Source organism: Columba livia, chromosome 1, assembly GCF_036013475.1.
Source record: "Columba livia isolate bColLiv1 breed racing homer chromosome 1, bColLiv1.pat.W.v2, whole genome shotgun sequence".
In the NCBI taxonomy this organism is placed as follows: Eukaryota; Metazoa; Chordata; class Aves; order Columbiformes; family Columbidae; genus Columba; species Columba livia.
The window spans coordinates 91,570,522-91,597,677 of NC_088602.1; the positions used below are offsets into that span (position 1 = coordinate 91,570,522).

The 27,156-nt window shown below is 36.8% G+C and overlaps 1 protein-coding gene across 3 annotated transcripts in view; it reads right to left on the reverse strand.

Moving 5' to 3' along the window:
* Nucleotides 1–281: 281 nt before the first annotated feature.
* The window catches only part of PAXBP1 (PAX3 and PAX7 binding protein 1), a 28,134-nt gene continuing 1,259 nt past the window's right edge, over nucleotides 282–27,156 (reverse strand). The window contains exons 2-18 of one of the 3 annotated variants that reach the window (XR_010473320.1): nucleotides 25,977–26,105; nucleotides 24,298–24,474; nucleotides 22,748–22,969; nucleotides 22,030–22,133; nucleotides 20,957–21,177; nucleotides 19,831–20,020; nucleotides 15,179–15,302; nucleotides 12,808–12,907; nucleotides 12,246–12,361; nucleotides 9,787–9,986; nucleotides 7,632–7,776; nucleotides 7,352–7,473; nucleotides 6,520–6,596; nucleotides 6,193–6,434; nucleotides 4,456–4,602; nucleotides 3,919–4,073; nucleotides 282–1,797 (exon numbers count right to left, since the gene is read on the reverse strand). Coding sequence is in view for 2 of the 3 variants with exons in the window: in XM_065066547.1 (XP_064922619.1) it covers nucleotides 1,680–1,797; nucleotides 3,919–4,073; nucleotides 4,456–4,602; nucleotides 6,193–6,259; nucleotides 6,520–6,596; nucleotides 7,352–7,473; nucleotides 7,632–7,776; nucleotides 9,787–9,986; nucleotides 12,246–12,361; nucleotides 12,808–12,907; nucleotides 15,179–15,302; nucleotides 19,831–20,020; nucleotides 20,957–21,177; nucleotides 22,030–22,133; nucleotides 22,748–22,969; nucleotides 24,298–24,474; nucleotides 25,977–26,105 (2,414 nt within the window). In the remaining variant the exon portion in view is untranslated. The remainder of the gene's footprint in view (nucleotides 1,798–3,918; nucleotides 4,074–4,455; nucleotides 4,603–6,192; nucleotides 6,435–6,519; nucleotides 6,597–7,351; nucleotides 7,474–7,631; nucleotides 7,777–9,786; nucleotides 9,987–12,245; nucleotides 12,362–12,807; nucleotides 12,908–15,178; nucleotides 15,303–19,830; nucleotides 20,021–20,956; nucleotides 21,178–22,029; nucleotides 22,134–22,747; nucleotides 22,970–24,297; nucleotides 24,475–25,976; nucleotides 26,106–27,156) is intronic. The other 2 variants (XM_065066550.1, XM_065066547.1) reach the window with 2 other exon arrangements.

The following is a 27,156-nucleotide window of genomic DNA, read 5'->3' on the forward strand; positions in this document are numbered from 1 at the left end:
TCAGTAAAATCTTAAGCACAGAAAATGCCAAATCTGTCACTACTGAAAATAAACCATGTAACTACCAGCATGATAATATTTTGAAATATCTTAACTACCCTTCACGTCATTATATGAAGCCCAGTATTTATCCCATTGCTTTTTCAAAGTAAAGACATTTTTATTCACTCCAAAAATCCATCTTCTAAGGACTTTTTTTCTGACATATTGAAATAGAATAGGCCAGCACACACATCTTCTCCTCTACCACCTTCTCGAAGGAATACAGCTTACCAAGTTGCTCCTTGACAGACGAGTTTATTGAAACAATTTTTAAAAGCAGGTATTTCTGAATGTAGTCCATCAATCCCAACAGTTCAAAAAAACAATGGTTCAGTGTCCAAATGAAGTGTGCAAGTTACAAATTGTACATTTTTAATATACTCATTTATACCACAACATGAGCATAGAATACAATGATTTCTTACGTTATTCAGTATGCCAATTTATTGCTACAGATCCCCCCAAATGCAGGGCACACCTGGAAATAGCTCTTAATCCAAGGCCATTACAGCTAATCCCATGCCTTGGACCACAAGACCAAGTCACTAGTGTTTTGCTGTAAACCACCAGATTTTTAAGTTGTTTTCTTTTTAATTTACATCCAAATTACATGTTTTGTTTTGCAAGACTATTCTTAGGTGGTATTTAGTGGACAGTGTAACATTTTGATATTTAGTACAATATAAATACTTCAAACCACAGGATATACGATTTTCTTCACCTTCATTTTGTTTGACATCTTTAGCCATGCCAATCAGAAGAAACAGGTTCCACATATGAAAAAAAATACCCAACAACTAACAAAACCAAAAAAAAACCAAACCACAAACAGTGAGCAAAAGGAATGAGGGCCCAGAGGTCATGGCTAAACTATTACTCCTACAAAATGAAAGGTGTTTGGGGTCTAGGAAGTGCTGTCATGTATACTTGTGCAATAATCACAAGCTCTTATTGTATGCCTGTACCAAAAAAAAGCAGTATTGATTTGGGTTTTCCTTTCTTTTATTTCTAAGAACGGTCTTAAGAGTTCCATATTCTGAATGCAAATAATGTTTTAGCTATTGCAATGAGTGCAACACAACTGCTTTTTAAAGGTCAGGTTCCATTTGAAAGTGTCTCTACTCTAGCTCAAAGGATTTTCACATTTTTGAATGTTTTGCCAGCCCTTTTGACCAATACTATGATCATTTTATTGACAAAATAAGTATTTTTTTAGCAAACAAAAAGCTTGAAAAGCTTATTGAACAGTACAAGATCTCTATATCCAGTGTGAAAGCAACATGGTGGTATAAATATATGCATACATTGCATTACACATAATATAATATACACATTCCAGTTAACCATGGAACAATTAACAGGAGTAGATGACTACTAATCATGGGTACAAAGCATTTTTGTAAACAAGATTTTGAGAAACTTTAAGGAAAATCTGATTTCTGGAAAGATGACAATCTTGGGATTCCATTTTTGTTTTCAAGTAAGTCAAATTTTTTTTTCTTTAAGGATGCTGTATATAAGAATGCACTTTGTATTAAAACAAAGATCAATACTTTACAGTTTAAGAAACTTTACATATGTACATAAATTACACATCAGGAATGGTTTTAAAGCTCAAAATGAGTTGTCAGAAAAGTCTATTTTCCTTCTATTAAAATCTTTAACTCTTTTACATTGTGATCATTCGCAACTGTCACAGCATGATCGAGTGCTCGGATACTTGCTAGAAGCTTTATGATCTGCTTTATGTGCTCCCTGAAAAAGAGGAAGGAGAGATCAGTACAGGAATGGAACAATCATGTACAAATATTAGCACTGACTGAAGACTACATTATGAATCCATAGAGCAAATAATCTTCAGCTAACTTATCGTCTCCTCCACTTGCTTAGTCTGATGAAATAAGGTTGTTACCAGCTTTGTACTGAAATTGAAAAATTTATATTGGGAGTAGGAATTAATCATACAGTGTGGTTTAATACTAGATACAGTACAATCTCAAGGAAAATACTTGGATTACTTATGGTCCTGTGCAATGAGTCACAGCTCTCCTGGTAACTAAGGTGCAAGCAAAAAAAAAAACAAGTCAAGGCAGCTAATATGCTTCAATGCATGCCTTAAAAACATACGGACTTCCCATCAACAAACTGCATTACAATTCAGGTCAGTCCAGGGAGCTTAGACTGAACAAACTGCTAGGAGGACTGTTGTTCTTCGGCTGTCAAGAACAATTTTGGTATCTTGGTACGGGGATGGACATGAAATTTAGACAAGTCTCACAAAAAAATACTAGAACTTCAAAATCTATCTTAAAAATGCACCTAGCTGACGTGTGAAAAAGCATCCAACGTTTGGAAAACTAGCACCAGACATAGGTAAAGATACACTTCCCTCTTGGCAGAAGTTAATGCATTTTTGTTTCAAATAACTGTACCAGGTTTTATATGAAAAGACATTACATTCTTCAGTTACAGAAAGTAATATTTCTCCTGCAGTCTTATTGTATCTGCTTAATGGCGACAATGGCAACAGATTTGTTGAATGCTGGGAAAAAGGAGGACAGAAGAAAGAAATTAAATTAAAACCCACTATGGAAAAAAAGGAAAAAAAATTGGATGTTTCTCTTCCAATACAAAGTTTTTACCAAGTTCTCATTGCAGCTGGTGAAGAAAGTTCTTTCAAATTTACAAACAGGCTACCAAAATTAGTCTCTACTGGCTTCTCTCTCAGCTCCCTTCATTTCAATTCCTGTATCACACTAGGCTAGGCATTTTGGTTTTACAAAGGAAGGAGCAAAAAGTCTGTTTTCAGTTTGAATAACAGGGAAATTTAAATTGGTATGTGACACTGTGGATACAGAGTTCTGAGGCATGGATGAAAAGTTGTTTGAGCACAACTCAGCATGGCACAAAGCTCAGTGTTTTCTGAAAATGAGACAACTCATATGCCACAACCAAAAGTGACTCTAAAGACGGCGAAGTGTCTAATAAACAACATGGTAACTGTAAGAAAAACTGATACCACAAAACCCCCAAAGTTTCTTAACCAAGATTTTTGTGATATGGTTTAAGGGTAATTTCTGTCTCTATGCTTCAGTGCTATGTATAAAATAAAAAAGGGAAAAGACTCTAATCCCCCAGAGATCTTCAATAATTGAAGAGTAACTCAACAACAGCTCAAGCAAGTTCAAGTATCTAGAATGACTCATGCAGGTAGCAAGGGTTTGTCTTTTCAAGTTTCAACTGAACCATTAACCTTGAAACCTCTCCTTTTCATGCAACAGAACAGAAATAAACAGTCTTCCAGCCTTCTTGTATTTCTGTGTATCTGCGTAACAATTTTGGTTTTAAGTTTATTATTACTTAAAACAATACACCCATAGCATTTCAGGTGACTTAGCAGCAACATTTACACACCTAATCCAAAATTTAATTATGCTGGTTATCAGATACAAGTAAAGTGACTCCTTGATCTAGGGGAAAACAGGTTCATCTAGTTGGCTGTGTAAATAAAGCCATAACTTTTGTACTCTACAAAAGCACAACTTGTAATTTAGAAGCCATGATGCAGGAATCTGCACCACAGTTCATAAGGTGGAACAGTCCAAAAACAGTAACTACAAAATTTGGCAGAAACTTGCCAGAACCAGGGATGCTAAGCATTACAAATGCTTCAAGATTTCCAGCAGTTGCTGTTTTCAGGCACCTTAAAAATCTCCCCATCTACCATACCATAATATTTTAAAAGTTTGAGTTCACAATTGTTTCAAAAGACATGGAGCAGTATGAAGCTATTTACCCATGTTTGCATGCATCAGCAAAATAACACAAAGCACAAGAACTGCAGTGCAAGAATTGCATTAACGCAAAATAAGTTACCTTGCATTTCTCTTCTCTACATCAGAGCAACCAATGCTGTTTCTATAAATTGTATCAGCCAGATGGACAAGGTATCTACAGAAGTTTTCCAACTGAGAAATAGTCTTGTCTCCTTTTAGATTAGCGAACCACTGTTTGGGAAAGCAAGCAATTACCTAGACATAACAGGAAAAACAAAGTTAAAAAAATGTAACAACATTTTAAAGCTATCTAAGATGATTTGCAAAGTCTGCCAGGTAAGACTGCAGTTCCAAGGTCCAACTGAGTGAAGCTGGAGAGGGGCTGGGAAGGGAGAGATCCAGAATTCAAGAAGTAAAACACTGAAACTTACACCATACCTAAACCATCTACAGGTATAAGCCAGAGAAGCTTCCTTTAGTTTACATACTGAGAAAAAAAAAAAGTCTATATTTTTCACTGGCATTATGATATCAATATATCAAAGCCAGTATTTTATAGATAACCTCAAGTTTTAACTACTTTTTTCCTTAACTCACAAATTTCAAGTGATTTTAAACCTTGTTTGATTTTACTTACACTTTGAGCTTTCTTAATGCTGTCCTCTCCATACTCCGAGTTTTGAAAAGCCATAAGAATATATCTATTTAGCAGACCATCTATTGACAATTCCTGAAGAGTTTTGTTTGAAAGGATTCCATACCACTGGAGAAAGTTTCCTAATAACTGAAAATACAACACAGGGAAACTAAGTATTTTAAAATGTACTGAAACGAGAAAGTTGATCAAACACTCTAGAGCCTCTTCAAATGCAACAGCACAGCCAAGATAAGCAGTGGAAATATGCCTTCTGTTCATTTCAAAACTATTCAGCATCAATAAAGGACCAGCTAAGAGTGTTATGAATTCTCACACAACCACCCCCAACCACAACTTTGTTCATATTTCGCATGAGAAATCAGAAAAAAAGGAAGTTTTAAGTCACCTAGTTCTCAAAATTTGATGTCAATGTCAAGTGAGGCCTAGCATTTCCATAGGGGGACAAATTCACAGCCCATTTGTCAATCAAATCCCCAGCTATGCTGACAGGATACCCTGATTCCCAAGGCACAGTGACACAAGAGTCAGAGAAGGTGTCACAGGGGGTGCTGGCTAAGCCACCTGTACAGCTGCTATTCCCCACTGGCGTATGGCCTGTGAATTGCTCCAGCCTCCTACAAATGAACGTTGCCAGCAGTTTACTGATGAGGCAGATCACCAGGAAACAGCAGACGAGCACTTGCCTCCCAGCTTCTATTTCTGCCAGTCTGCGATGCTATAACTGACTCGCTAGTGCGAGAGAGATGTATTTTTAATGCCTCCCTAAAATAAAACGGCGGTAACAGCACGCATAGTTCTCAGCTGCCCAGGCTCTGATAGACATTACCAGAAGCAGGCAATTTCACTCTTAAAAGAGACACAAGCCCTAAACAAGGAACCTTTTAATGCTTTTAACAACATTTTAATAAATGATATTTGTACAGTTTTTGCTCTAGACAGCATTTAAGGAGTCAACTTTTATTTCCAAGTGAAATAATCTAGTGCCAAATATTTTATGAAAATGAAGTGATTGCAAACCTATTCAGAATACAATCTCCCCTGCTGCTGCAGTTTACATAGAAAATTCCAGATAAGAGTTCTGTTAGCTTGATCGTGGAGATCAGCAGTTTAATTGACAGGGGTCTCATACTTTATTTTCCTGTTCAGTTGGGAGTTTATTTCCTTCACAGCCTTATATTGGACATACACTACATCAGTCATAGCTTCTTACATACCTCTGCAAACTCTACATTGCACATTCCACACACAGAGACTTTCTGTCACACTCTTTATCATTTCAATGAAACTAAGATTACAAATGCTCTCACACTTTTTCAAATAGCAGTGAGTTTTCCAAACAGGGTCAAGTTACTTTCATGAAGATTCTCATACTATATATCCAAAACAAAACAAAGCCCAAAAACCAAAAACTCCCCCAACAACAAACCAAACCAAGGTCTCTCATTTGCGCATAAGGGAAATAAATGCACCGTATTTTATTCTGTCAAGCGGGTTGAGTATGCTAAGTAAACCCACAACGCACAAGTTAGAATGATGGTGCTTTCACTTGGCAATCTTTTGAAGAGTGCACAGTGCATTATCAAAGACTAAGAATCCTAATTTAGAGTTCTTTCAAGTAAAGTCAAAGCAATTTCCACCTACTATTTTCCACAAATTTGAAGAGGATTTTATTGCTACACTAGACCAAAGATTCAATGGACGTATTTACTAACTTACCTTGACAGAGGACCAAAACTGACGTTGGAAAAACAAATATGGACCAGAGTTCTTGTTTTCTAAGACGCTGGAAAGTAAGAGATTTCTTTAATGAGCAACCAAGAGCATCTCTGTCTGGAGTTTGCTGGCTTCCTCCTTCCCACACACAGATCATTCCTATAAACATTCCCTTCCATCCTGCTTGTCCTTGCTAAATCCTCACAGCACGATAACGATCTCCTGTATCCAGCCAGTGAATCATACTGGGAAAAAAAACCCTGTCAACTACAGACAGAAGACACTGACTTGCTAATAAAGGTCTAACACCACAGTTAAATGCAAACTTACTTTTTTGGATATAAGGGCATGAATACATCATCATCTAGTGTTCTCCTCATTCTTAGCAACAGTGCCTTTAAAAGCATCTGAAACAGATAATTTTTTTAAAAAAGTGTCCAAAGCACTGCTTACTAGTTAACCACTCAGAAATCAGTTTTCAAAGCAACAAAAACCATTTGTGACCCCAACAGTAAGAGGCGTACATATTTAAGCACATGTATAAATGAAGTTTTAGAGAAGCCTATGATAATTAACAAAGCTGAAATTCGACACTTTCAATAAAAACTGAAGGCAATGGAGTTACTTCATAGTTAACCCTGGCTACACAATTAGCTACTGTGAAGTCATGGCTTTTGTAATTTTTAATAATCTGCTAACTTCCCCATACACACGCACTTAGACCCTTCTCCCATTATTCTAAAAGCAATGCATACGTTGCGTTGGCTACAGCACCTGAACTCATGACATCAGCTACTGTATTCATAGAAGACACGTAAAACAACCAAATTTCAAGGCAATGCATTTGAAAAGGTTACAAATATCTACAAAAGAAAAGCCTAAACATTTGTGGCTGACCCTCAAAGCAAAACTGCAGACCAAAAAGTCTTAGTACATTTGGTATCTTTTTTCATCTCTATCATCTATTTTGGGGAGACTTCACTGAGTTTCTTCTAATTTATCACTGTACTTGGTTCTCTGTAACGAGGCTGCAGAGCATCAAATAATTGCAAATTTATCCTTCTTGCTCCTCACTAAGCATGCTGTGTTCTCCAACATAGTATATTAAAAAGATATTCAAATTCCTTAACTTATCTAAGATATTTAAGAAAAAACAACTTACTTGTGTATTTTTGTTTTCTGCATTCACCACTGAAGGATATCCATCTACTAGTTTCTGTACCACTTCTACCATTCTAGATGTTTGGGTTGTAGAAAAAGGATCCCATATATTTTCAGAAATCACTGTAAGAGATAAAAGAATTACTCCACTTTGCAAATAATCAAATACAGGTACTAAGACAGCCAGACATTAATTTACAAAACAGTAAAATCTCAAAGCACAAACACGTACCAGCTCCCACAGACATCCCTTTTCCCCAGTTTTCTTTCTGTTAATATACCTGTTAATTTAGGGAGAACAACTCTTTCTACAATGGTAGGCAACAGTGAAATATCCGCATCATCTTTCACTTGCTCCTGTTCTTCACAGCCATAAAATAGCAATGATTCAAACCACAACATGGTCTCAAAATCTCGACACTTGCCCTAATAAAAAAAGAACGGAGGTTAGATTCCTAAACACAGATTTTAAGCCAACACACCATCAACAACAACAACAAAATATTTGTGCAAGTATGATACACTCACAAACCAGAACAAAACTACTTTAATGCAGTCTACCAAGTAGCCTACGAAGTGCGCTAAGCAGGCAGGCTAAGCAGCAATTAAGCACAACAACTCAAAATCTAGTCCTTTTTGTCCACATGTCATGTATTCATCTGCACTGGAAAAAATAATAATAATAACAATAATAATAAAAAAAAAAAGTGCCTCTCTGTAGTCTCTTAACCTGGCACAAGGATGGGAAAATTACTTCCCCTCCTGCTTTAGCTCCTCTGCTTCTGAAGCGGAGATACTGTTTCCTTCAGAAACACAGGCAAAGCCTGATTCCTGCAAAGTGAAGAAAATGTCCTGCCTCTTTGCCTGGACACTACTAATCATGCCATCACAGGTCAGATCAGTGTATATGGGCAACCCAACCCAACCGAAACCTGAGAGATGATGGCGAGGAAGGTCAATTTTCCACAAAACAGCCGAATGAACCAATTCATTCTACAAACACAAAATCGCTAGATCTAATAAAAGTGAAAATGGTTGAAATAAAGAGTTTTTTTGGCAGCTGTTGCCCTACAGATTTTAGCTTCTAATTAGACCTGAGTCAAATAAAAGCCCACAGATTGGGTAAAAGTGAGAACTATAGTTCATTTGTGCTTCATTATAAACCCATGTTTTCTGGATTAAAACCCTCTTTTTATGAATGATTTGTAATTTTTCTAACTTAACAAAAAGCTTAACAGGACCAGTAATATGGAGTAGTGAAAACGATCACGTATGAGAATCCTGTACCACGTCTCCAACGAATCTGAGCTTTTTTTTGCCAGCTGGGAACTCACATAGAAATAGCATGGGAGAAGAGAGAATTTATAAAAACAGTTTTGATTTAGTGAGGACACCCTTCACATATTTTCCCCAATTTGTTCAAATTAAATACTCTGAATGGTCTCTGAAGAAGACTCTTGCTTCCCTTCCTCTGCAATCAGAGCAGAGGCAACAGAAGATCCCCTTCTACAAATATTTTCTTAGTAGTTAAGAAAATAAAAACGCTTCTGAAAACAGGAGAGATTAGGTCATTTGTGAGATAGGCTGACACATCTGCAGACAGTGCTGTAGATGAGCTAAGTTTTGAAAGGGGAGAAGACAGTCTGCCTTATAAGCCCAGTTTCCTGAAAAACCAAGCTCATGCAATTGCACTCACTTTGCCTAGACACACTCCTGTCCCACACTAAAAGCCAACATGGCAGAAAAAAAGTAAGTTCCTACCAGTACAGTGAAAATAAGCAGCTGACTGCAGCAGAAATACTTTACAAGAAGTTCCATTGGTAGGAAGAATAGAGCGGGAGTCAAAAGTAACCTGAACTGTGTGTCCTGATGGCTACTCATGTCAGCACTCACGTGCAGACTGGACACTGAACATGTGCCAGGGATACTGGGCTGTGACAATGCTGTCCTGCTCTTCCCATGCTCTCTACTTAATCACTGGGCAATGAGTACTACGAGGAATACTTGGAAATTGCCAACCAGTTCTACAGGGAAAGAAGGTGCAGGAGAAAGACAGTGTAGAGACACAGATTATAAATGAATATTAAAAAAACTTCTGAAGAAACAACATCTCTAGAATCACAGTGTTCTGTTAAGTATTTTAACACCTAAATGTATTATTTAAGGAGTTGTTTGGCTCTTGGTCTATACCACCCACGGAGGTGGTACTGGCATGTGGTGAACTGAACTTTGGCCTGCTGGGAAGACACAGGACAACATTCCAGAAACTCCCCAGAAAAGCTTCACCCCAAGAGGGGTTCCCATTTTAAACTTCATGCCTAGAACACCACATTTAGAAGAAGCACACATTAAGGGTGCAATTTACTTTGCTCTGCAGAAGCATGAAAGAACAACTATCTAGAAGCTTACACAGAAGTTTCTTGCACGTGATCTTACCTCCAAAGGAGTCCAAATAAGCAGCTGAAGTCTGATTAAAGGGTTAAACAGCTTTGGTAAGCAAAGGCCAATATAAGCATCCTTGTAAGAAGCAAAATACTTTGAGCGCCAAGCTTCAAACTGTGACTTGATACAATCAATTGAGTAAAAGCTTTCCAAAACATCTTCAAAAACTTTGCTGGATTCTTTCAATATACGATCTGGTGGGGAAGAAAAAGAGTAATAAGTTAATCACCTATTGCCTGTAATACCTCTTTCAAGATGGACTTTGATGCTCACTGGTCTAAGCTAACTCCTAAGAACACAACCAAAACAACCATTACCTTTAGAAGTTCCCTTACTTCTGCCTCAAAGGCACAAAGCAATAAAAACATGAGCACATAACTACTTTCTGATATACTGTTTAATCAAAGGTCTTACTTTGAACATTTCATACAACAATTTTCATTTAGTAGACACTAGGCTGGTGATGAACTTGGCTGTACTTGCAGAGGTAAGTGTGGATCTAACTTCGAAGGTGGCCTTGCTCTGCATGGGAGTTTGGAACAGCTGATCTCCAGGTTCATTCCAACCCAAATTGTTCTACAACTTCACTCATCCAAGTGCAAGTAAAGGAGGGGATTTCACATCAGCCTACTGAAATGGCACTTCAGACAGAGTGGGTTCTGGCAGACACCATACTAAACAGCTGAACTGGGCAACCATTACAACCCCTCAGCATCTTCCTTAATTTTTTTTGTATTTACAGTACCAATATTATATGCAGTCCAAAACTTTTTCTGTTTTATTTTCCCTTTATCTTTTCTAATTCTTAGGGTTAATTTAATTTTAATCAGTCATTTTTGTTGCAGCCACAGTTTTAAATGTTCAGTTACAGTAGTAACCTGCACACAATTAACATAACTAGTGCACACAGCAGGCAGAGACAGGGCCAAAGGAATATGAGATTATGTCACATATACACACTTTTCACACTGGGACCAAGAACAGATGCTACAAATAAAGTTACCAGGTTCCGTATAGCTCACCGCTGATTCTGGACTGACCTGAGAGCTACAAATCATTAAAAGAAACAGCTTTGGAAATACTATGCTTACTCAGAAACTGATGAGACTCCTACAAAAGATTTTTGTAGAAGTGCCAAGTTACAAAGAGCAATTCAACCACACTGAATTTTTAATCTAGATAATTTAACAAAGTTAATTATAGCACCTAACAACCCTAAAACAGTTACTGTGTTTATCAAAGAGTTCTCTCCCTGCATCTGCAACTTTGGTAAATCAGCCAATAACTAAGGTGTAGAAACTGTTCGCATTTCTGAAGGATCCAACTGCTAGACAGTTGATCTAATTGCTTTTTTAATCTGTTCATACTTCGGGTCTCCACAACCACCTACAGCAATGACTATGGCATTTTTATTACACTCTCTGTGGGAAGTGACTTGTTTACTTCAAACCTATCTTGTCACTTCACACCCCCTCCATCTCTCACTGCAAAAAGTCAGCATCATTCTCCTAGCTGAAGAGTCCAAAACCATTTAATCCCTCCTCACATACAACCCAAGCAATTCTATGCACGTGATGCTTGCTGCTCCTCTTCTCCACATTTCATCTAATCTCATTAAATTCCCTTTAAACAGAGAGAATGATAATTGCACTCAGGTTCAAAATGAGAACATAACAGGATAACTACAGCAATGTTCTACTTTCTTCACTACTCTTTTCACAGTAACTATTGGATTTTTTTTGCCTTTTAACTGCTGCTGTAGCAGATGACTGTTTGATCGAACTATCCCTACCTCCTCAAACCTCAGGTTTCCTGAAGTTCTCCCAGTGCTTAAGAGGCACTAGCTTAATCTACAACCCCCTTCACTGCATAATTAGGGTTATGCATAATTAAATAATAATGGTTACTTTGAGCAAAACAATCATAAAACTGCAGATGAATTTCAAATCAAGGCAGTACCAGAAAATCTTTCTGCAGAGTTTGCATTCAACACGGTTTTCTGTCATCTGCAAAGTTTGCCTGGCTGTAACAAGAGTCTACAAAACTTTCGTAATTGGATTTCTAGATGCTTACGCAAAACTCCAGAAAATACTTCCTATTAGACAAAAAACGGTTTCTAAAGCACTGAGGTTTTCAGAATAAACCACATCACAAATTAGAAGGAAGACCTAGTATCCACTGAAGGTATAAAAAGCTTATTGTTTGACAGCACAATAATGTTCAAATTAAATAAAAAGAATCTCACTAAGGATGGTGTATTTAGTTAGCCGCAAGCTATGCAACAGGTTGGAGAAAGAGACTGTTTTGGTCACACTGACAATCCAGCAAGGAACAGTTTCTAAACTTTCTCCAAAATACAGTGAAATATACAGACAAGGCTGCATTTGGATCAATTGGTTCTTCTGCCAAATTTTCTGTATTTTGTTACATGAAGCTTCAGTAGCTTTTCTAACCTCGCTCCATGTTGAAGTTTGTAATATCCGTTGAAGTTTCCTCATCATCACTGGAGAGGCCTTCAAGGTGATCTGCCATCTTCCCAGTTTGCTCTCTTGCTTGTCTACGGCGAGTTCTGAAAAAGACCAGTGGTATAAAACAGCTATTCCTTTCTTCTCCCCCCTTATACAACGAACAGACCTGCCTAAGCTTGCCGTAACTTTTCATGCAAGGAAATTCAGGTTGAAAAAAACTTTCGCTATGTCACCACCTCAAATGTTCCACTATGTTGCTGCCTCAAACAAGGGAAAGAAATCAGAGACCATATAGATATGGAATGGGTTTACTATGCTTTTTTCAGCAATTTTAAATCACTACCATGTAATGGTGCCTGGTTTTGTACACTTAAGGGCTAAGATGGGATATAGAAGAACATCCCTGCCCAGCACATCAGCTTAAGGGTTTTCTTCCTTTTCCAGGAAAGAAGCAAACATTGCTACTTATGTTACTGTGTCACACAGGACAACTGTATTCTGCAAGCAGGTAGAGACTCGTAATAGACAAGAAATCTCAAAGCTCTACCTTCTAGCCTCTCTCTCTGCAGTCCGACGCTTTACTTGTTCTTGATAGATCACTCTGTCTCGTCCAAAAGATTCAAGATTTGGTGCCATCAGGGCTTTATCTGTGAAATTACATTGATGAAAATTAAAATGCTTATCTACAATTACATAAATGTGTTGTAGGCAGTTTCATAAGAGCCTTTTACCTACTTTAAACTAAGTGCAATTTGAAGCAGAAAGTTGAAGTTTTCAAAAAGGTGCACCCAGAAGCCTGAATTTGCAAGTGCAGAGGTTAAAAGAGGAAGCAGTGGAGTGTGAAAAAATCTCCACTTCAATGTCAAATAGTTTTCACTAAACTTCACCCTCATCCCTCTCACACCAGTGCCCAACTACATAAAAGCCAATAGTTTTTACAGAGATTGCTCAAACTGAATGTTCCAAGATGAAAAGTGCGCCTTATATAAACACGTTCACCATGTATCTTTTGAAAAGAATAAAAAGAAAAGCAGAGAAGAGTGACCAGAGCAGATATGATATTTCTGAATTCTAGTCACAGTGTTCTCTAAGTTTATATGCTTTAGATTGCCTAAAGTTTAAAACACATCAAAATCTACAGCATAATGAACCATCTTCCTTCCTCTTTTTCAGCTGCAATTCAATATAGATGTTTCTGATTATAGAAAACAACACAGCTAACCACTGAAGCAGCAGGCAGACCCAAGCGTGTTTCCAGTTCATCCTTTTCAGGTAAATCTTTAAAAGTGGATTGAATGTTAGCCAGTGACCAAGTCCACCCACTAAAATACAAACATCAAAATTTAAACAAAAGCCTACCCAAATTTCAAGAGTAAGTTTACATGTCCTAACTAAATCTATTCACAAATCCATTTAAAAAATATTAATGATGATCTGTGTCAGTATTCCAATTCTATACCAGAACTACTAAGAGCTTTAACATATGGATGATGCCATTGTCTTTACACTTTAAAAAATGTTATTTGAAGCTGAGCTACTTGTCTTTACACAGAAGTGAAGCACAAGCGGGCAGGCCAACTTAAATTCACTTCTAGCCCCCTAGTGTCGCTACACTGTATGAAGGAAAAGCAGATCACCTATGTCTGCAACACACCCCAAATCAAAGGCTGGCATCATTTCTTAGTTTCTCTGATGATCTGAGGCACAAAACTGAACTATGTCTAGACACAGTGAAATTCATTCTCAAGACTCCCAGATACTAAATAAGATCTCCCTTTAAAACCTAGCTGTGACAAGTACATGTATTCCCACCCACCATTAAATTCCAGTCTAAAATAATTCATTCCAAGCTTCTTTTAGGAAAAATGTTCCAAGCACATCAGGTTTCTAGTTCTCATAACAACATTTTCATGGTAAAACAGCAAGGCCTACATGCGATGCCTGGGGCTCCAAATAAAGCTGTAAAGGGAATAGGTATGCTAACCACTCTTGTAAAGGGATGGTCAACTTTGATGCCCTAATGCTTTATCACCCTCAGTAAGTTCTATCTAATGGTATTAAAAAAATTCATCTCTGGACACACCCTGACAGAACAGGAAACGGATTTCTTATGGCATTTTAGGTCAGCAACAGGACAGAGAAGAAAGCAGTTTTTTAAAATGGGAAGCTCTCTGAAGCAGAAAGACAATTACTATTAATATGGTATTTTACCTGTTGTTTAACATGCTGAATAAAACTTCCTCCAAGGAACACAGAATTCCATACAAGTTAACATTCATACTTTTGTCGAGTTTTACAAATTGAAGATTAATCACAACAAGGACTCTTCAATGAGAATCCCCCATCCACACACTCACAGTAAGCAGGCATTTTAACTGGCTAATTTTAAGCTGTACTTCATACAGAGTCACCTTGTATTAGTCTGAATTTTAACAATGGCATCAGTCTCTTCCAGTTCCTTAGCTATACCAGTCAAGTGCCTGAAATGAAATACTATGCTGCCTACAAAAGAGTGCATTAGATAGAAGTCAACTCCAGCCCAGCGCATCATGGCTTTGTACAGAGTTAAATGTAGATGTTATGGGAAATTTATACATTCAAGGAGATTAAAAAAAAAGTCCTGATATAAGAGGAAAATTGATTGTCACATGCTACCACTACTACCACTGCCACCATGCATACATTTTCAACGCTAGGAAAGAGAAAACATAGTTAAGAGCAACAGAAAGGAAAGATGAAGTTAGAGATACAAGTGGCTTTGAGTTTAAAACAAAAAAGATTAGAGAACTTTTAATCTAAATTTGCTTCTACCCATCTCAAGGATAAACTTTTAGTCATAAACATTTACATTTAATTTAAGCCATATTAAGTAAACAAGGTTGTTTAATGAATAATAAAAACCTTCAAGATGGACTGACTTGAATGGCTTGAAAACTCCGAAGATTCATCTTTAATATCATCTTGTCGTCTTTGGACAAGGCGGGAAGCTCGCTGTTTGTACAGCTGGTGCATTGCAGATTCAAGCTCATTAATCAGAGGCACCTGTAAAAATACAACACACTACGTAACACCAAATTCTTCAGGTGCTTAGTTTCTGGGGTACCGTACTATTCCGAAGCATAATGCTGTCACTGTACTTCTAGCAGCACAAACTGTTGCCTTCTACCCATTTGTATCACTTGTACCAGTAAATATTTCAATGTGAAGAAAACGCATGCACTTAATAACGTCGAGAGCTTTCAACTGTAGCAACAGCATTCTGAAAGTAACTTCTGTTGGCTGAATGAGAGTGTGTGAAATGTTATTTCAAGTGTATGTTTTCTCTAGCAAGTGTGCTCTGTATTGTGTTAAAATGCTTACAATTCTCAGACCTTAGTTTCTTCCCTATCTTTAAACAAGAATGGAGTAGTATTCTACACATTAATGTGAAAATAACTGGACTGTACACAGTGAAAAAACAAAACATGAATCTAACCTCCTGAAGTCAACTTTTAAGTGGACTAAATTTCAGTAGCAACTATAGCAAAAACAGATGATGTTGTAACAACTAGGAATTTCTTGACATTAAACAGTAGATTCACTGCTTACTTTTGCAAAAAGTCATTTCCCAGGACAAGCTGAAATTAGATCATTAAAAATATTCCAACACAAACCAGAACTCTTCAAAATCTCTGAATTTGGAAAGGTAACTTGTCTTGGTATGAACTTTAAAGCCATATCCTCCTTACCTCCAACACATATGCTTAGTCCACAGTCTTCCAGCTTTTAGCTCAAATATTTCATTGCTGCCTACCACCTAAGCTTTTTTTAATTCAAAACAAAGGCTAAAATAAATGTTTTCTGATGTAATTTAGAATGTGACTCATCATCTATTAAAGAACCTCCTCCAGTAAAACATAAAATTGTGAGATTATAGCTACAGGGCCATTTCAGCTGTCTGAGACAGACATCAGGAGATATTAAAAAGAAAGAAATATTAGCTCTTTGTGGTATAAATTGGGCTACAGGGATTAAAATAAAAGCAACTCCACACCAACTCAAAATATGTAGAACTTCCTTTTGGAGAAAGCAGCAGAGAGAACTAGGAGAAGGTAATATCCCAGTGCTGGAAGTGTATATTCTGAATTTTAGACAATTTTGTAAACAGAAACAATAATTAAAACCAAACAAGCTAGTTTTACTGTAGTTTACCATAGAAAATATAGCTTCTTCTCTTAAGTGTGTAAAGGGAATTCTAAAGTTGAAAAGTTAAATGAAAACTTTTCCAAGCATCTGTAGAGGTTCTTTCTAGAATTGCCTCAGGATTAAAAAAAACCCACAGTTATGGATTCAGATATATCAATCCACTCAAAATATTTCCTATGTAAAACACAAGAGACTTAGAAGCCACTATTCTTCTATAATAGATACTGTGGTTGGATGAATGACTAACAATTTCATTGACTACTATAAAGTTACAGCTCTCGTTCATTGTGTTTTGTTTAGTCAGTACCTCAAAAACTGTGTTTTGGGGTTTTTTTCCTTCACTTTCACTGTCAACAGTCTAGGAAGAAAAGTGAAAAGCTCTCTGAATATTTAGGTGCCAAGGATAATTTTAAGCTACAGCCCTCCTCTCTGACACACACAGTGTGTTTTGATAATTTGCTTTTGCAGGTAAAACAACAGTTCATCTAACTGTACTGTCAAAGATATGCTCAGAACAATTTAATCCCTACATTCAAAATGTAAAGACACCATTACAACTTTCTAGCCTTCTCAGAACACATAATTTTGACAGTAATTACTTGAAAATGAAGTCATGCAAGCATCTCCAGCTCCACTGGTTTTATCACTTATGGAAAAAAAAAGAAACATGCAGGATTTGACATTTCTGTTGCTTGTTTCTAAAATGTGCATAACTGCTGTCTCATTATACTCTCCATTGCACCTTACCAACGAGCAAAGTGTTTCTAACGTCCAGAATCTCTTCAAAACAGAAAACAAACAAAATGGTTTTGATTGGTTGGTGGTCACAAAGGATTGAGCAGAAATAAGATGGTAGGGGGAAGAAAGTCTAACTTACACCATTTTTTTTTCCCCGAAATGAATTCAATAGACATATGAGAAAACTCTAGGGGAATGGACAAGTATATTGTGCACCCATTAGTACTTCTTCAGCAAACTACTTCCTCATTCAGATCAGTATCAATGTGAATTTGACTAATAATTGTGACTAGTCCTAATAAAATAATAAGAAAGCATCAAAACATCATATTTGAAAGGACAGGGAGGGATCTAGCTTTATACTTATTTAGAATTTGTGTTCATATATGCATGTGTGTATATATATGTACATACCCATATATATATACACACACAATATTGTTATTACACATATTGATACATATTTTATATGCTTATGTATGTTACAGTAACAGTTACCTACATTATAAACACACACACTCTTTAAATAGGAAGTAATCAGGACACAGGTTCTAGAAAAAGCCAAAGGTAATTTATCCCTACACTCAAAAGATAGGAATTTACTATCCTGCTGCATTTTGTTAGTTGATTTAAATAAAAACTGATACTGATTTTATAACTTTGTCCCCTCCCCCCACCACCTTTTCAAAAAACCTTGTGGTGTTCTGTGGGCTACTGTTCTTGATTTTGATAGCACTTTTATAATGCTGAAAGCACTGAATTCCCAAACAGATTATATCACGGAAATGAGCAATTTTAGGACATAATAATAAATGTAATGCTCCTGTTAAACTGATCACGTCACCTCCCAATTTTGCAACTCATTGTACATACAGATACTGCAGCAGCCTCCAACTGAAAACAGCAAAACTCTGCGAATGCTCCTAAGAAGCATGAGATGATACAAATCACATCTTAAAAGTTCAATGGACTGGCACAGCAGGTGGAGCATGAGGAGGGTGGGAAGGGGGAAGAAGGTATTCAGGTGTAGAATCCTTAAAAGACCAGCTACCAGGAAAGCAAAGGCATATTGTAAGAAAGCAACTTTAGAAGCTTGTTAAATTATCAGCAGCTAATTTGTTGTATAATGGCTGGAATTAATTTATTCCCTATTATAGCTAGATAGGTCAATAATCTTCCTACAAAGTGAATGGAAATTATTACGCTATTAATTAACAGTAAGGTTTCCTGGTTTATACCCAATCTGGGAGACTAAAAGGCTTGGTTTACGCTCAGAATGGTGCATGCTAAAACAATCTGTTTAGAGAAAACATTTGAACAAGACAGCATGGGCTATCAAGGAGAACCTCCAGACATGCATGGCTTACAGTTACCACAAAAGAAATGTAACAACAGGCCTTTGGAAAGCAAATGCTGAACAGATACAGGTATTTAATTTGTCTTCTGAAATACAAATTTATCTCAGAGAAAGAAAGTAAAAAGTGATCTTTAAGTAAGAATCTAGACATCTGGACAACCAGCACTGACACAGATGCAAAGGAAAGTACCTTTCCTACCCCTCACCAGCTAATGCAAATACAGACTCCGGAATACTGCTGCTTCAGTGAGCAGTATCTACTGTAACTAACCAATTAGCTATGTCAATTAATTGGTCCACACTTCCTGGCTTTGTTCACGACAAAGTTATTCTCCAGTTCACAGGGTTGAAGATGGGACTCTCCCAACACCAACTAATGCTGGACAATTAACGTCTAACTGATTAGCAACCCCTTATATTCCATTATATTGCTCTCCCACACCTAACAAGTCAGGTAAGCAGTAGTTTCAACTACTCTAGCAGTTCTCACCGCTAACATACTAAGAAGATAATATACTGTTGTATTCAAGTCAGAAGACAAGGAAGAAATAGGCTATGTACCGCTAACTGCATTTTATAGCTCCTGGCTTTTTTATTTATATATATATCTATATATATATATATACACACGCACACACACACACACACACACATATATATATATATATTCAGGAGCTCCTGTTACATTTACAACAAAGTAAGTGACTAAACCATAATGAATAACGTAAGACAAAGTTTTCAAATTAGACATATACAAAAGTATAACACTACATGAAAGAAGTATATTTTTAAGTTTGGGTGTCTTCAGACAGCTATACTAGTTTTACTAGAGCAATACTGAGTATGTGAAACTGCCTGGCAGGAAGAAATTCATAATAACATACAAAATGCAAGCCTTTGTTGCTGTATTCATAAAGCATTCCAGAAAACAGCAATGTTGTAATTCAGCCCTTATTTTTGTTAACCTGATATCCAACACAAGAGCAGCATCTGAGTAAAGTTGAAATGCCAGAATATCTACCAAAATTCTAAAGACATACAATCTCAGTGTATTTTTAGGCGATCTAAAGTCAGTGATCTCTTTAATTCTGCAAGAGAGATTTTTGATAATCAACTTAACGTGATGAAATTTATCTTTTCAACCCTCAAATAATCAAACCTTTGGAAGAATATGTTCTCAGGGCACTGTTTTTTCAAAAAGAGGGAGATGTGGTGTTTGGCATGTACTACGAAGCTTTTTTTTTTTTTTTTTTTTTTTAGAAAAAAATATGAATGTTTTTGCATCCTTACCTTTTCACTGAAACATTCAAGCAAGTCTTGGACATACCCTCGCATTTCTTGCAAAAACTTATACTGTTCACCAATACCCCCAGAAGACCCTTCTAATCTTTCAATTGCCTTGGTAGAGTCCTCTCGGCTTTGCTGATGTTTCTCATATTGCTGCCGATTAGCTTTGTGCAATTCTTTCATAGAGTCCAACCTGAAGGGCAATGGATAAATAGCAAATTTACATCCCAAAGTCTATATATTTCAGACCGTTGAGATATTAAACACAGTGCAAGCACCAAATCTATGTATGGGAAATACTGCAAAGACATATTCTCTAATTTTCATGTGTCACTTTCTCCCCTCTCTACACAGAAAGCAAAACTAATGGCTTAAATTTATTTGCTACACTATGCTGAGCACATTGCACTGCCAACTCGAACGAATTCTTACAGGAGTTGACAGCACAGAATAGTGCAAGGCTGGCCCTAAAGTAAAACTGGGAGGAAAGGTTTTGGGGTGGGGAGAACTACAGCTTATACATAGCAGTTTTATTCCTCTACTAACTTGATTCACTGTCAAAGGCTGTAACACTACAAGGGGCATACAAACCAATTTTGAAGACATGTAAAGTGCAAGCTGTTCATTACAAATGATTTCTCACTGCAATTGCGCTGTTCATTCAGTAGGACCTTTTGAACACCTGACAAGCAGATTACAGTGTTTAAAACCAAAAAAACCCTGTATACACTAAAATTTAAATTCTTTACCTACTGAAGCAGAAAAATCTGATTCACAGTTTAAATAATGCAACTTGACAAGCTAAAACCTCACTGGCCTTTCAATTCTTGACTATAAGACTGTGCAGTGTCCAGAAGATGCAACTCAGACCTGTCTTCAACAAGATCAATGGCCTCACATTTAAAGCTTCACTTCCAGAGAAGCAATCCAAGGAGATTTTCGAACAAACTGTCAATGTCATCTTCACTTTGAGCTTTTTTTGTTTGCCTTTTTATATTTTTTTAATGGATGCGCCAGTCAGTACTTTTCCAGCGATGAAACTCTGTGTTTGCTCACCAGACTAAAAGACGCCTGAGGAACAGAAAGCTAGGGGACAGGTCTTTAAGTCTAAAAAGATGGTCTGTCCTACCTGTCTTTAAGCTGTTTCTTTACCAAATCAATAGTAACAGGAGTCATCTCATTACTGGGAGTTTTGAAAGGAACTGTATTATCTGTTTTTTGAGACTTGGTTTCCGATGATCCATATGCAGCGTAAGTGTATGGAACGTCATATGATGAACCGTAAGACAGTGTCTGGTAAGTGGTCTGGTAGTACAGATTATTCACTTCAGCAGGCTGACTTGGTTGAACCTAATGGAAGAGAAAATGCAACTGTAATATATTACACGTTAAAGAAAGAATAAACATATTTTATTTCACATCTCAAATGTTATAAAGTCAAAAATGTAGCCAGGTACATTTGCAAAGCACGATTATCAAGTGGATTTAAGTGTAGAACTCCCAACACATAAGGTGGAAGAAACTTATTCCCTCAGAAGCACCTTCTTAAATGGACAAACTCTTAGCAGTATTAAAATTCTAAATATTTATTATACTTAGAACAGTTATTAAATGACAATCTGAACCAGCCTATAACTCCTACAAGTATTTAGCACTATATCACATTTTGCTAAGACTATTATTAAATAGAATGGTATCGGTTCTTTTGAGTCAGGGTGTTTGGTTGTGATTTTGCTGCAACGTTTTTTTTAAAAAAACCTATCCTCTTCAGCTGAGTGGCAACACCACTACGAATGCACAGACAACATATGGTACAACCCGCTACAAATTTTAACTCTATGCTGCAATACAAGGTACAGAGACAGCAAAGAAGCAGACACTGCTTAGATAAGACTCTACAAACTCAATGATAACCAAGAACAGAGATCTTTTCAATGGGGCATTATTCTAGCTCTGGTTTAGGCCGCAAATAGATGCTGGTTAACAGCACCACAAACAATCACCATCTACCCAGAACACAGAGGCTAATGAAACCAATAACGCCGGATACTTAAAATCTGACTTCTCATTTCTCTTTAAAGAACATCAGAAGTTACACACTGAACTTGTCTGATGACACAGCTTTCTGTAAAATACTCCAGTTTACAATGGATTTAGCCAATATATGCAGAAACAAACAAGAGTTCACAACTAAATACATGCCTGAGGTATGTTGATTCCTTTCCGTATCTGTTCTTGCTCCCATCTACTGAGTTCTTCATCTTGCTCCCCTGCCCCCAGTGCTTCATCATCGCTTCCCTCAATGCCTTAATATGAGAAAAACAGACAGGTAACAAAAAGAAGATAATGTATTCATGGTAAGCATCAGGGGTTCAAAAACCTGAGAGACCATGCTTTGCTGGGAACATCTCAGTGCACCCTCATTCTCTCTTCAGGAGGAACTAAGGACGTTAGCCAGTGAATTATTATCACAGAGGTTCCACTTGAAAAATCCAATGGGTAAATTTGCAATTAATTACTGGTAAAACCCTCTAATGTTAAAATCCTATATTATCTTACTAATTTTCCTCTTCCAAAAGGTTATTTTACCAGCTTGTTAGCAAGAAGAATGTTATATCGAAGAACTCATGTTTTTCCTTTCATGCTATGTACTTCCTAAGAGAGTACAGGAACAATACTAATTCCGTCTTAGTGTAAGTTTCTACCAGATTCAATAGAGTTGTGTGCTTCTAACCAAAGAAACATAGTTTGTGCTAAAAAATTTATATGCAGATTCCAATATACAGTACTTTTCCTTAGAAATGGAATACAACTCCAGATTCATGCCTGTTTGGAAAACCTGTTGTTTAAAAATGCTGAATGGGAGCACTTGCAGTGAAAACAGTGTGAATGTTTATCAGCTGTCCTAAAAAGGTTTTACCTATTTCCTCAGCAATCTTTTGCCTTTGGGATTTTTCCTTCACTGTAAAAACTATCCTCCTCTTCTCGTCATCATCTTCATCATCACTGGCATCATTTTCATCTTCTCGAACAAGGCGGCTTTTACCTGGTTCACTGTCAACGGGTGTAAAGTCTCCAAGTTCACGAGCCATTTGACGTTTTTTCCTAGCAGCATGAATAAATGCAGCATCTGGAATTTCTCCTAGAGACAGATATTTGCACCATTAAACAACGACTGCAATGAAACAGGTACTATGACTTCTTATTACTCACCTCTGCCACGCTACCAAATCATCTGTGCAAACAGAAAAAAATGTGAGAGGAAAAAAATTCCATACTCACAGAAACATTTGCAAGCAACTTACAAGCTGAACATGCAAACTCTCTGACCAGAAACACTCAAAGCTGGGATCTTCCCCAAAAAGTGTGGCTCTGCCTCCAGCAGCTCATATGCCGTAAGAGCAGAAGCCTAATGTCCCTATGGGAAATATTCTGGAAGAAGAGGAAGCCTTTTACAGGAGTTGCCTATTGCAAACGGAGAAAGAAAACACTTCAATATGACACCTCCTGTCCTTAAATTGCTCCCAACTCTTCTTAATTTGGAGGAACAAAAAGCATTGGCCGTTCCAACAGACGATGATAATTCAGAGACTAAGAGGACACCAAACCAGACAACGGTAATATGAGAAGATTGAAAAATCAAGGGGAAAAAAGAAAAGCACACCTAATTAAAAAACAAAACACTAAAATCCCTAGCACAAAATCAATGCAACTTACACGTGTCATATAAAGAATAGTCCCTCCAAATCAAGTTTTTGAAACATTAATAATTTTAGCACTACTTTGATTAGGCATGCACATAAGGTTAAAGTTCAAATTTTCTTTACACTTGACATGAGATACTCCATTCAAGCCAGCAATATCTTTACAGATGCAATAATGTACATCTCATACCACTGCAATTATCCCTAAATGGAAAAATTATTTTGGGGTCAACCAGCAAATTCTTTTTCCCTTGAAATACGTCCAGGGCAAGCAGACAGATCTTTTGTCTAGGGAGCCAGCTGCCATGAGTTAGCCAGCAATTAGTAAACTAGTTTCAAAAATAATTTCTCAGCCCAATTTCTTTGGCCTCAGCTCCTGAGCAGAACCTCATTAGAGAAAATGAGATAGGAAAACAATTGAGGTACCATGCAGACCTCTAACTGAGACATTCAAACTAAAGACAGAATTTTAATTGAACGCAGTTAAATTTAATGTAAGTCACCTATTCCAAATCTAGATTTTCTTAAAGCTTGTCATCACTTAGACAAATTCCTGCTTTTGACATCAAGATCAAGCATTCTGTAGTAAAACATTTTTTCATAAGGCTTGTAAAATTGAACAGCTCTGGAAAAAAACAAGTTTCCAGAATTCCCAGATGTTGGATAAGTTGCTGGAAAATATTTCCTAATCTCTCAAATACATTAGACTGCTGTAAATGCTGGCTAAAGCATTTGTTAACATATCAGACATATTACAGTAACCAACCTGGGCGGAGAACATTCAGTGACGACAGAGCACTTGAAAAAGCCCCACCAGCTTTTGTTTTTTCTTCTTCTTTCTCACTTTCAACTTCCATTTCTTCCTCACCATGCTCACTGTTTGCAGTCCCATCTTCTTGACCTATATCCTTAATTTGTCCTGTCTTGTCTAGTGGTGGTTCAACTGGTAAGACAAAAAAGTCCATGTTTTACTCTTTTTATAAAGATCACTCAGAAGTATTTTTTAAGGTTTAACAACCAAAGGTAAAAATTAAATGAAAACGTTAAATGACAATTGTATTGCTTAAGATCTAGTAAAATACGCATTCTTAATTGTGATTAAGTCACTGACATCCTCTCAAAACAAAATTTACAAAGCAGACACCCCAGCAACCACTGAACTTTCTACATATTGCCAAGTACTAAAAAAGTGAGGGAACTCATGTATGCAACCTTCACACAGCCTCTTAAACAAGTAATTAGAGAGCATTGCCTCTGTTACACCAAATTGTCCCACAAGAACATGCATTTCAAAAGAATATTTTCATATTCCTCTTGGGCAAGGTGCAACATTACCCTACATTAGGTGGTTAACATATATATACAGGCAGAAGGTACAAATATTATGAAAAAGCATGTTAAATCCAGCTACCCAATGCAAGCTGCACATGTCTGAGTTTTCAGACTTTAGCATTTGTTTAGAGAATCTAGACTACTGACTCAGTAGCAGCCATGGTCTTTGCGCTATAACCAAACCAACTACAGAGACTGCAAAACAAAGAAAATGAAGCACACACTAGCCATGTGCAAAACACAATTTTTTAAGGATCTCTGTGACAGAGGCAAGAATTAAGATCAAGGCTTCCACAGATCACCTGTACATGGGCCACAGAAATTATTATTTCTGGTTTTGCTCATGCCTCACACCACTGCATAGGTAATTTAAAGATTCTAATAAGAAAGAATTTGTGTGTTTTTAAAATGCAGACAAAGCCTTTAAAAATCTCAAAGATTTTTCAAAAGACTAATTTAATTAACTTAAACTAGGGCAATTTTCTGCATGGGACCATGTTCAACTCTCATATGCTTCAGCTGTATCATTGCAATCTTTAGATCACAGGCCACTCCGCTTGTGCTCGTAGTGTTGTAAGTTATTACTCTACAACGACATCAGAATTCCAGTCTCTACTCTACGCTCTGGAGGACTGTACATTGTTAAAGATCCTTCTGCTCCAACACTTTCATCCTGTCAATTTGATCATAAAGTCTACTCTAAGGTCCAAGTCCTGAAATAGACAGCTCTTGAATAATTTACTTTAATAACAAAGAACACCGCTCTGCTCACCTCAAAAATCTTCCTTTTCGAGAAGATGGATTACAGAGACACATCCTGACAGATAAGCACCAGACACAGTTCTAAACTAATGTAACAACTGACAACTGTATACATAGCTGAGAAGTTTCATTCTTCTACACTCATTTCCACAAGAGAGAGAATCAAAGAACTATCTTCAAGCTTCAGAACAGCATTTGGAAGGTTCAACTGAACGTTTAATGCATGCTTTACTTCAGTTCTAAGTGCTAAATCCTCTAAAAAGACTAACAATTCATCTTGAAAATAAGTAATTTGTATTTACTATACTTAATTTTTCCCATTACAAAAGTTACTGTTAGTTTTGCAGTTACCATCTGTTGGAGAATTGACCTCTGTTCTAACTTTTGATTTTTCAAGATCTTCTTTGTATTCTTTCTTCAATTGTTTTACAATCTTTTTGCTGTAACTTGATTTCTTCACTTTAAAAACCTCTTCAGTTTCTTTAAAAGAGAAGTTGGAAAACATTTCATTAGACCTATCAAGAAGTATACTTACCTATTAAGTTTCTTAATTTTGTACCTAGAACTTAATAAATGCCACTAGCAACATAATTTAATGTGACTTCACATTGGTACTGTTGCAACAAAACCAGTCCCACACTCTTTCATGCGGACTCGTGTCTGCCTCATCTCTTTGGAGTTATTTTCAAGTGTATTCATCCTGCTCACATGGTCACAGAAGAGCAAGGCAGAAGTTACACAAAAGTGTACACACATGGCCTGCTCTTATCTGATCGGAGTTTGTTTGTTTGTTTTTTGTTTTTTTTTTTTTTAATATAAAAACAAAACAAAAAACAAAACACCACCACAAAACAACAACCACCAAACAAAAAACAGCTGATCCTTCACTGCAACTACAAATTTGGAATTACATGAAGCCACAACATTTTGGACCCACAGTCGTTTCACAGCCACACATATACACAACTCATGAATAAGGGAATGGCTGGTTTTGGTTGTACTATCAGTTCAAATGTCTGCAGCACTATAACCTACCAAAAGGAACTAAGTAAGTTTAAGAACTAAGTAGCATAGAAAAAAAAATAATCAAAGTTTGATGTAGGAAATACACAAATCTGGTGGTCTTTTGTTTGTTTAAGTCTGTAGTGTAACTCCATGTTTCCACTACTTCTGTCAAGATTTCAAATCACGAGTCTTAGAATCCAAGTTCCAGTGATTACAAAAGAATTCCTTCTAAGAAAATTCAAGATGCATACTAACTCTCCTGATAACAACGGTATCACAAAAACAAGCTTCTCATTTTATTCACCCAAAACTTCTGGGATGTAATGAACTCTGGAGTTTGAGCAGTGTTTTTTGCTAATTCTTAATATGTAATAACTGTTATCCATGATCAGATTATCTGAGTGTGAATGGACCAATTCATTTGTACAGCACCTGCTGGAATACTGCAGAATTACTTGCTGAAGCATGGTACAAATACAGCTATGCTGTTTTTCCAAAAGCTGAGGTCCAGAAGCTGTTCAACCAC